We start from the raw sequence: 12,156 nt of genomic DNA on the forward strand, positions 1-12,156 counted from the left end.
GAATTTGTATGCTCTGCTGATGGTATTCTTTTTTAGGCATTGGAAGTGAGAGGTTTAAATTTTTGGTGAAGGAGTTCTAAAGAGAAATCAAAGGACAGACAAATGCTTCTTTGACTTCAAAATCTGTCTTTCTTGTGTTTTTCTTGCATAAATGTAATCACCACTGCGCACTTCATTGTTCGAAATCCTGCTTATTCAACAAGTTCTAGATATTGAGGGGACAGAGAGCATGTGTTAGAAATGAGGAAAGGCAAGACTTTATATTCAATCACAGTGATCATAAAATTTGAGAGGGAGCAAGTTTAGATTAATTGGCTAAGGTCGGCCATCTTGCTTCTGATAATGCTTGTGCACAGCACACTTGGCTTTGACAACTGTTACTCGCTTTGAGCAATCACACATTTACAATATAGTTTCCAGTATACAAAATGGCAAGCTAAATATGCAAGTTCATTCTGGCAGGAGCACTCTCCTTAGTCCCACTGACTATCAATCACGTCGGTGTTGAAAAATTCATACGTCAATGTTAGAGCATAACTCCAATAACATCTCACACGGATCTCTATTTACTTCCCAGTATCTGGGCAACCAACTTTGTTTTCCCCTCAGACTAGGTTGTTCACATAGCACTAGTCATGGTAAAATCATTTCTGATCTTCACTCTTTATTTCCATTCATTGCACAAAACGATGATCACATCTTTTGGTTTAGATTTCAAACTTGAGCAATAATTAGTTTAACCTTGTGTGTCAGAAATTAGATCCTTCTTAAACACTCATTAAAAAAAAAATTGTCTAAAGCACAAGGGGGGAAATGCTACACCAGTAAAAGAGGGAAAACAAGTTAGCACTTTTAGTGTGAGTAAAATTAAAGAACATTTTACTGGATGCTTGTTGCTACAAAAGAACAAAAAATATTAATTGAAATAGTTGCAGGATTTTACACACAATACATAGTAATGGCTGCTATATTGAGTAGGAAGTAGAAAATAGGAAAAAGTTGGAATTTTCCCACTGTGTTGTCCAGTTTTCCATACAGTTAAGAACATCGCTTGCTCAAATAACTTAGAAATTTCATACGCTCAATACACAAGATGTAATGAAAAATATAAAAGACAAAAAAAGCCTATTGGAAGCCTCTACATACTGTAAAAGATACTTGCAGCAAATTCTAGAAGTTTTGTAAAATTTCTATAATACATATGTATGGGAAGTTTCAATGAAAAATATCTTAAACACTTAACATGTACAAATAATAACAGTACCCTGGTCTTGTTGGAGTGTATCTCCTTTATACGCTATATTTCTTCAGTCTATTACCGGTAACTGCTGCACACAGACAAGTTGCCTTTGTGTTATCGTAGCAATATGATAGGGATGTATTGCATGCGTACCCTTCTATAAATGGTAAACTATATAACTCTCTCAAGTTGAAGCACATGTGGAGTATATCTTCTATGAGCATTCTTGTTCAAGAAAACATGTAAAATAGAAACAAACCCCTGCACATTTGCATATCATTTTCATTTATAGCAAAACAGCCAGACCATGTTGGTCTCTTTATTAACCAAAAACTACAGGAAGAGGGAGATGGGTGAGGTATCTATGTAAGCCAAACCATAAGAACAAGGTTCCCTCAGACCAGGGAGGTCACCTCCCTGCTCAGATACAGACAAGTACTTCACAGACGAGTACTTCACAGACTTGTAATATGTGAGGCTACCTTGAGGGCGGGGAGTGAGAACAAGGCCCCCTTGTCATATCTAGAAGTTAAACCTGACTTAGACCAACCTTAACTCCCTCATTCCCACACAGATTCCTTTGTAGGCAAAGTCGATGGTTCTTTTGATATGTCGGCGTCAAGTGGGTTGATAATAGCACACTGGCTTGTCAAGACCTCAAGGAAGGGTACAGTCAGCTCGAACTGCTTAGTAACACTTGGGCCTCAAAAAAAAAATGTTAACAATTGTGGAAAAATGATACACAGAGCACAGCTTTGGTGGATTTCGGAAGCCTCATCGTTCTTGTAATACCCTGACTCATAATAGTATGTCTTTTGAATATTAAAAAAAAAAAGAGAGAAAAGGTGTGCTTTCATTTGAATGAAGCATACCCTCACACACAGAAGACCTGGTGTTATACATAGACTTGAGATTGTCAACACTACACTGGCCTGTACACTTCAGGTGTTAACATAGGGCATACGTATTACAATCATAACACCGATGCAGGGCAAGATAGAGTTACATGTATGTGGTTGCAGTCCTTTGAAACACAAAGATTCTTTGGTGTTGGTGTTGTGTTTTTAAAATGAAAGAGAGAACAAAAACCCCACAAGTCTTTCACTACAAACTTAAGATTTTTCTTTTCATGGTGTAATGTTCTAATTGGCACACACTGGGAAAAAAACACACACCCACACACACAGACACATATCAGTACAGGAACAGAGTGTACAAGAGATGCATGCCACTGTTCAAGAGTATAACAAAGTTTTGGAAGAAGAGATAACAGATGCACATTTCAGAGAGAAAACTTTGGTCTACACTTTCCTTCCCTCCTCACACTTCATTCTTATCGATAGACCAACAACACTCTCTCTCTCAAATTCATTTTTTTTTTTGGTAAGGAAAGGAAAGAACTTGCATTGTACTCGGCTTTAGACACAACAATCATAATTCTCCTGGCTTTACTGGATGACATGCCTGCACCCAATTGCTGCCTAAACCCCTCTATAAACTGATACACAACGGGAAAAAAAATATATATATATTTCCACTGGCAAATATTGCATATAGAGCTGTGCGGCAAAATGCGTGTATCAACTTTTAAATCAAGTTGTAATACTGGAAAAAGAAGAATGACATTGTTTAAAGTCTCTCCCTTTACACACTCACTTAATCTTCATGATTATCATATCCATTAAAAAGAAAAAACATCTGGGCAAAATATTATATCTCAGATATGAAAATTGTATAATACTCCTCCTTCCTCTCTCTCTCCATCGCTTACATACATATAACTCTACAACTCCTATCTCCTCACACACACACATACTGCACTATTTATCTTCCCCCACCCCGCTTACCTTAGAGTATTCTGAAGAAAAAAACTTACGTACTACTCTTACTCGTACCATAATAATGTAGCAATTATACAAAAAGGCTCTCTGATTAGCCCACCAACCATCTGCAAATGACACGGCATCACCCCCTCCTTCCATTCTCCTCTTCATATCACAAAAAAAGAAAAGAAAAGTTTTCGATCAACTCTCTTTCAGACTACGCATCATCTTTAGTCTATGCCGCCCGGTAGGTCATAATCGATTCGTTTGCGCCCGTCTCGGACTTTTCATTAGAAATTCTGTCCAATTTCTGTCCGCTTTGGTTTACTGGTCTGGAGAGAAAACAAAACAATTTGGGGATTATTCCAGTGATTTAGTTATCGAGACTTTGAATAATTTCTTTTCCTTCTACGGTTAAATTAACACCAGCACAGCACCATTAAATCTGAAAGGCAATAAAGGCGTAAATGTGATTAATTTGAGAACAGCTATTTTCAATCAAATTCCAATTCTACAACCTCAAAACCAACCCTCCTGGCAGGCAGTCTTGAATCATTCATTGAAGTTACCATAAAACTTTTTTACTATTTAAACTTGCAATTTTAAGTTTGAAATAGACAAATAGAGGAATTCAATACTTTTGTGTTGAAACTTGGAACATTACATAGATGTTACTTTGAACTGAATTGAATTGAATTTTAACATCTATATCGATGATATATAACTAAGATTCTATCAAGTCTATCCCTTCATACATGCTACAAATTTATCTTTAATTCTGCTAACATATTAATCAAAATTATCATCAGTTGAAGAAATATAAAAAGAATACCATAGATTTAATAAAACAAAGTTATGCAGATGTGTATAGTATATGACAAATATGTATTAATTGATCTGCATGAGTGTGAATATCATGCCTTAATATTATATATGCCTGTAATTTGAAGATGGGCAATAGGTTGTTAAACTGAGTGAAATTATACCAAAATGCTGTGTAGTTACAGTATCTTACAAACATATGTTTAACCTCTGGTAAATGAATGGGTCGATGGAGCTACTAGAATGGAAGTTTACCGATGCTGTGCACAATAAAACACCTTTATTTCACACTCATTACCTAATTTTTCCCCAACTGATTTCTTCTCAAAGAAAGCAATTAGATTTCTGTGTGTATGTGGTTTTGTTTCTCAATGAGATGTTTACTTATTGCTGGAAGTAGTAATAAACAACATTGTTCTTAGCCTACTACTTGAATTGAAATGCTCCAAAAAAAAAAGTCTTCTGGTGAAAATAAAATTCTCTTTGCATACTTAGGACTAGGTAAAAGATAAATGTTATGTCAGATTGAACAGGTATCAACAAAGTACAGACCAAGCTAGTTTCTTTTCCCACAATAAGCTTACCCCTCCTTACATCAAACTTCTACCCTCTGTAGAATTATTCAGTATCTTAAATCGATTTATAGAAGGTTAGTGTGTGAACAATGAATGGTCCTCTATGCTTGCGAATGACTCAGATGCGACGAGTTTAGGTGCTGCCGTTGTGTGTGTGTCTGTGTCTGTGTGTGTGTGAGGATCGAGTCTTAATAGAATGGCGAACGAAAATATTCAGGCATGCATGGGTGTGGACGACTCTAGCAAAACTGTGAGGAGTTTTGCGGACATGGCTCACAACAGACAGAACAGGTTCAGGGATGTGAAGAAAAAAAAAACACAGTCCAAGTCTTAATTAAGACTATCCAACTACTTCCCTTCCCACAATGCATCCACTCAAGACCTAAAATGCAATCTAACAAACATGGATCCCATTGGTCAATGCCATACTCTCCCCCTCTACACTCCCACTGGAATTTGTTTAGGAACCAACATTGGAAGAAAGCAAAACACAGACAGACAAACAAACAAACAAACAAACATGTTTCATCAGCCGTGTGGCTGAGCATCAGAATCGCCAGGGAGTTAAACTAATGTTCACTACACTGCGCATGCATACTTTCCCGTGCTCACTCTACACTTTGCTGGAGAAACCAAAATACGAAAGCTGTGCCTCCTCCAAATAACAAAGGAAAAACAATGCCACGTCAAAGAGACAAAAGTCTGTGGATGATCAGGGTGGGGTAAACTAGCCAACTATCTTACACTTTCTCTGACAATACACATACACATGCACACTCTGCTACACACTTGGGAAACCCATATCAAATGTCTCTATCAAACCAGAGAAAACACACACACAGTGCAGATTTTAAAAGCAAAACAAAGACAAGACTAAAAGAGAAACACAGTAACAACATATGATGTAAAGAAATAATAAGATCAAACCCTGACTACACAAATAAACAAACCAAATACAATCTATTAAGAAAGATGGATCAGACGTGTGTACTCTAAAGTATTTGAATATAGTATCAAAAATTTTTAAAAAAGTAACAACAAATTGACACTATTTGATTGAAAGAAAAGCACAAAACACGCACACACAAAAGAAAACTTTAAAGAAATCTACATCTATCTAAATACATCTAATGCCACTTTCATTCCTTACAACAACAACAAATTGAAATTGTGCAGATAAAAAAGCATATCACTGATGTGACTGGGGCCACAGTGTTCCCACACAAACTTGCAAAGTGTCCAGAGCAATTTCCCAACCTGGGGTGCATTTTATGAAAGTCTTACTAGTGACTTTTCACTCCTACAACAAACTTATGAGAGACTTCATGAAACAGAATGATTTTACTTCTCTCTTAAAGTCTCTCATAGCTACATATGAGCGACTTTGGCCATTTTTAGATTGATGTTAAAACTTTTATGTAATGACTTCATAAAATGGACCCAAGGGCTGGCAACCAAACCCTAGCACTTCCATAGAGCAATTAGGGGTACAGTTAACTGCTGGTATATATCATATACACCTCACCTTTAAAAAAAAAAATGTAAAAATGTAAACATTATTAGCACTATTATGGATGCTGGCACATACTTGAGGCAGGATGAAGAACAGTAGAAATGGAAGAATCTCCCATTTCTTTATGATAAAATTGCCCTTATTGATACTTCCTACAAAAAAGAGGATATTTGATATATCAAGCGGGAGGTATCTAAAGCTGGTGAAAGATAAGACAAACTAACACACACATACACTCATGACATGCAAAGTTCAAAGCAAAAGAACAGACACACGTCGATGGCATACAATTACCATTGATTTTCTAACACTATTCATTCAAAAAGATAAAAACCCATTCCCAACATCATCGAAATCGATTGTGATAAGATAGCTAAAAGTGAGAAGAAAAAATTCGAGCCACATTCACCAAACCCTCAATTGTTGCTGACCAATGTATAAACCAACATGCAGAAAAAAGATAAAAATAAATAAAAGAAAATAAAAAGAAAAACATTTCAATAGATAAATAACAAGAGGAGCTATTTTCTATTTTTCAAAACAGATTTTGCATCTAAGCTTGTTGTTACAGAGGTGCAATGCCTAGCCAGTCAATTTGCTCTAAACCTTTGTGTACTATTGAGTGCCGATTGTCACAGAAATCCCCATAGCATTGTACACACTGTCCAAAGTCCCTGGCACAGATGGGGGTTAATTACCAGTCTTCATCCTACTCTGGTGTGTAAGGGAGACACTAGTTTCCATACAGCATATATAGCAATGGTACTTTACTTGAAGATGCTGTGAACCTGTGAGCGTACTGTTAGTTGATTTTGTGGATGGTCAAGAGTTATTCTGCTCGCTTTGAAGTTTGCAGATAGGAATTTGGTTGCGTGACATGTGCATTCTTCGCTGGAGTTAAAAGTGAGTATGCAAGAGCAAGGCGTGATGCTGCTCCCGAGTTGGGCTGCTTCCAAAAAGGCATCTCAGCTCTGTGGAAATCCCCACTCTCAAAGGGGGGTGTGACTGGTAGATTCTGCCCCGCCCCCTGGAAGGTCTGGCATTCCTCATTCAAAACTTAGGTGGATAGTAGATATTGTCTTCTTTACCCATTCATTACAAACCCTCAAAAGTTTGAAAAACTATCACTGAGTTATCACTCAAAGGCTTATTGAGATCTTACTCAAAACACCCTGCAGTATCTAAAGGAAATATTGCGCAAGTTAGGGAAGAATTTGAGGAGGATGACTGAGCATGCACCACTTCACCCGATTCAAAAAAGAATCACTCTGTAATGAGACAAAACCGAAACAGTATGACGAACAACCATGCAGGGCCACACCCAACAACAGCATGGAGTTTGGAGCATTTGAATACATTTGGCAAGGCCCTGACTAGGTGCTGAAGGCAGTCAGTTTGTGATCAAAAAACAAACAAACAAACAAACAAACATGAGCGGTGTCGAATGACACATAAATAAATAAGTCTTCTCAATGGCATGCAGTGTTATGCAAACCGAGGGCATCACTTGTGGGCGAAGGTGGATTATGAAGGATGATACAGCGGCAGATAAAATATGATGGTCACGGATATGTTAATGATATAGAGAGAGTAAATATATATATATTTGCAGAGAGGACGTTTTGGAAGCTGAAAGTCAGTATTTCTTGGAGGTGACGGTGACGTTAGTCGAACGTATACCTGAAACTCCGTTCGTCTGCCTCGGCGTCGCCGGGTTGTTTGTGAAGTCGTAGTTGCCCTTCAGCTTGAAATTCTGCTTGAAGTGGGGGAGGCAGAAGACGTTGCCCTTGCAAGCTGCATACTTGCCCAGGCTGCACAGAGCAAGAGGGTATAGGAAAAATACGGAGGAAGAGATGGAAAATGAAAAAGAGGAGGAGCACTCATAGGAAGTCAATGAAGAGATGGCAAAAGGGATAGACAGAAAGAGAGAGAGACATACATATGAAAGATATGAAGAGGAAGAGAAAGAGAAACATATAAACAGAAAGAGAAACAAATTACACATGAGAGAAAGAGAAACATATTAACAGAAAGTGAAACATATGAAAAGAAAGAGAAACATATGAAATATATAAAGGGAAAGAGAAACATACGAAGAGAGAGAGAGAGAGAAACATATAAAACATGGAGAGAGAGAAAGATAACCATAAGATATATATGAAAGAAGAGGATATGTATGAAATATAAAAAGGAGAGAAGACATGTGAAGAGAGTAAAAATATATGAAGGGTAAGAATACATAAACATAAAAAGAAACAAGATATTAAGAAAGGATAAGAGAGAAAAGATTGGAGTATATAGTATGGTAGAAATATATGAAAAGATAGAAAAATGTTATTGTTTTTGATAGAGAAGAGTGGAAGGATAGACAGAAATACAGAGATGGTGAGAGATAACAGAGAGGGAGTGACACAAGTTTCAGAAATGTTATAATATGCCACAGGTACCAGGGAATAGAAATTGTCAACAACAACAACAAAAAAAAAGAAGAAGAAGAAGAAAGACAGTGTTAACAGACATGAACATGTGATAGAACAGAGAGAGGATTAATGAAAGAGAGAAGAAGAAGAGAAGTATACTGGGACAGATATTCAAAAGTTTCAGACAAGATTTGAAGTATAGAAAGAGGAGATATAGGGCAGGATGGAAAGACAAAACAAAGAGAAAAAAAGGAAAACAACAATATACATAAAGTTAGCTCATTTCATTAACAAAACATATCAATATATTCCACATATTATTATGCAAATTACTTTTCATGAACAAATTGTAGGTGGCACATTTGTAACCACCATGATACAGATTGAATTTCAGTTGCACTAAATCATACCATTCTGAAAAAAATATAGTTTCTTATGTTGTTCAATTCAAAAGGTGCTATAATGATCATTACTACATTGTGACGCGTTGTAATGCATTCTTCAAATCATTCCAAATTATCTTGCAGCAAACCACATATCAAATAAGTATTCACAAAAATCAAAGTGTGCTAGGTTTGAACATCCATTTCTGCAACGATAAAACATGGTATAGATCACAATGATTACTGGAGGATACATAATTGAAGTTTTGGCAAATTGAAGCAAGTTTTCTCTGTTTTGGGTAGAATGGGGTAAAAAATCATCATGTTCTATTCGAGACTTCTTTGGAGTCGCTTAGTAAGTGTCTACAGATGTTAACAGAGAGCTATAAAAGACATGTACACTTGTACAATGAGGATTTGACAGTGCGCCCAATTTTCTCTCTCTTCTGTTTCTAAAACTGTCTCCATTTTTTTTTTCCATCACACCACCATCTCTTTCAAGAGATACATAATTAACTCAATCCATCACAAACAGATGGTCAAAAATGGCACTGATAGAGCATAAAGCACTGGGTGTCCAATGACTCTGCCAGACCATAATGCTCCCCACACTTTGTGGTAACGGTCATTTGTTACCTTTTTTACCGTATGTTTTAAAGGAACCATTCATTTTCATTTGGTTGGGCAGACAGTCCTCGTAGCACGGCAAAAAAAAAGAAGAAGCTAATTAGAAATGAAGAGCTTATAACCACAACGCCAGGCTTTGCTCAGTGACACAATCAGCCTCAAAATAGATCCAAAGCGACACTTCTATTTCAAAGAAGGTGAGAAGGGCTGTACAGCCAGCTGTGATCAGTGTAGTCTAGAAAATCAGCCCACTGCTTGTCCTGATGTTTCTAACAAGCCCTTTTAACATCACCCCCCCCCCAAAAAAAAAAAAAATAAAGAAATAAAGAAATAAATAAATAAATAAAAAACTATACATGATATAGGCTACTTCGCTGAGAATAGGAAAATTGTTCCTGCTGTCACCCAGTTGCTGCTTCAAGAGTATCTTCTATTTTGTTTTTTATTCAACCACCCTGGACTTTTATCCTGTTTTGACATAAAGAGGCAGACTAACAGGAAATAGGTCTGAAAACACATTCTAACAGAACTCCTCTTTAAAATTACTCACTTGTAATGTAAAGCTTTGCACATGTTCCTCCTATGCCCCATAACCTTTCCAACTCCCCTGTTCAATAACGTGAAACATACTATACTGCAGAACAGCTGATAATAACAAGGCTTGCAGAGACTCCTCTACACACTATTAACTTTACAACTGCTTGCCATCCTCATTTTTTTTTTGCACTTTTTTGTATTTAACTTCTTATTTGCTTACAAAAATTTGAATTAAATCTGAACATGTTGCAATGTCCTACCCTGTTTTCTTCCATACCCTAAGAATTTCTTATCAATGCATTTGCCCTTCCATAATCTTTACAAAGGATTGTTGTGCTGTCTGGATGTAGTGAAATGACCATCCGCACATAAAATACAATACAGTGCATTCCCATACAACAAAGTTTTATTATGATAAAAATTCAGATCCAAAAATGTTAATCTGCAGCATCTTTGGTGGTCCACAACTTTAAGTTGAGCATGTTGCAAGCTCTGAATGTGGGAATAGAGCGGAATTTGTACAGTAAACAACAAAATTATTCATACCCCTGGGAAATTTTTAGTTTTGAGCAGATTTCTTACAAGTGAAGGATTGAGCGATGGTGATTGGATGTTATATCTCAACATTTCTATTGTTATGCAAATGATGTGAAACTGGAATTCATGTCAATTTATAGAGGACAAATAAGAGTAAATAGTTAACACCCAATCACCGTCACTCCATCCTTTATTTGTAAGAAATCTGCTCAAAACTGATAATTTCTCGGGGGTGTGAATAATTTTGTTGTTAACTGTATGTGCACGGAGCACACATCATGAGCATATACTGCACAATTTTCTGCAGCTGATTTCACTTTTCGCTGCTTACATTCAATGCTCCGTCTCACGTATGTCCTTAGGACCAGGTTGTTTGATGCTTCTCAAGTTGAGCACATTTTTCACAAGTATGAATACATTTCATACTTGGAGCATGTTGCAAATTCTTGAGGATGTTGCACACGAATTTGAGCATGTTGCAGCGACATGCTGAAACCCCTCACGGACCACCCGTTTGTATACACTGCAATTGTACTTTATTTGGATGTAAGTTTAGCTCGAAATAATGAAAGAACGCGAGGGTCATCTATCACTTGGTCTACTCCCACTTTGTCTAATATTAACCATTTAGTCTTAACTCACATGTTCTAATCCTGTTTCGTCTACAACCAGTTCGTCTAATGACCATTTAGTCCAGTTGCCACTTAGTCTCATTACCAGTTGGTCTACTTCCAGATGGGCTATGCCCACTTCATCTAATACCAACAGCTCATTAGACAAAATGGGAAAAAGTCCAAGGAGACAAAACTACAATTAGACCATCTAGTCATTAGACAAAACAATAAGTAGCCAAACCGGGCATTAGACCAAGTGAGAAGTAAACCAAAAGGGCATTAGACAAAGCTGATGGTAGACCAAGTGATTTTTGAATAGCCGTAGTGGTGTTAGACAAACTGGGAAGTAGACCATCTGATAGTAGAACAAGTGACAATAAACCATCATAAAGGACTGCATCGTCGCGAACCACCCATTTTTCGCTCACCTGAGGCACTTCTTACACTCTGCGCATCGGAAGCAGGTTTTGTGGTAGATGATGGCGTCTGCGGTGATTTTCTCCATAGGATAAACACGCTTCTGGCAGACATGGCAGAGCTCAGACGTGACGGCCTGCAGACACAGCAAAAAGAAAAAAAAACGGGAAGCAGAAAAGTGAAATAAAAGATTTAGAATGACAATCAACTGTAACACTGCATGCTAATAACTTCATTATCTAATCATAAATATTTTGAAAAGTATCAACTCTGAACAAACAGACCCTTGGGAGTGAGTAAGTTTGTTCACTCTACGAAGTATTAGTATTCAATAACTGTGATTAAAAATGATATAAAGCAAGTTTTGAACCAGAGGGTACTTTTTGTTTTACAGGATAATTACACCCTGCTAGACTCCTTCCTCATCGATTTTGAAAGGAAAGACCACAAAAAAAGAAAAAGAAATGTAGGATAACAAATTATCAAGAACACAATTTTCCTTTCCATCTTCTTCAAACAGAAAGGGAAAGGAAAAGTATGCTTATTCTAAACCCGTTGAGGATGAGTTCTGAGTATACTCGGGTAAGCATCTATGGGAAACGCGTGTCGCAGCAAAATCAAACCGTCCTATTAAAATGGGTTAAATGA

At 37.0% G+C, this 12,156-nt stretch overlaps 1 protein-coding gene across 1 annotated transcript in view; it reads right to left on the reverse strand.

Annotated features, from left to right (window-relative positions):
• Positions 1 to 12,156, reverse strand: part of LOC140246659 (uncharacterized) — a 189,622-nt gene that overhangs the window by 39,764 nt on the left and 137,702 nt on the right. Inside the window, exons 7-8 of the mRNA XM_072325997.1 lie at positions 11,520 to 11,644; positions 7,654 to 7,784 (exon numbers count right to left, since the gene is read on the reverse strand). Coding sequence (XP_072182098.1) covers positions 7,654 to 7,784; positions 11,520 to 11,644 — 256 coding nt within the window. The remainder of the gene's footprint in view (positions 1 to 7,653; positions 7,785 to 11,519; positions 11,645 to 12,156) is intronic.

The sequence above is a fragment of the Diadema setosum genome, chromosome 3 (genome assembly GCF_964275005.1).
Source record: "Diadema setosum chromosome 3, eeDiaSeto1, whole genome shotgun sequence".
NCBI lineage: Eukaryota > Metazoa > Echinodermata > Echinoidea > Diadematoida > Diadematidae > Diadema > Diadema setosum.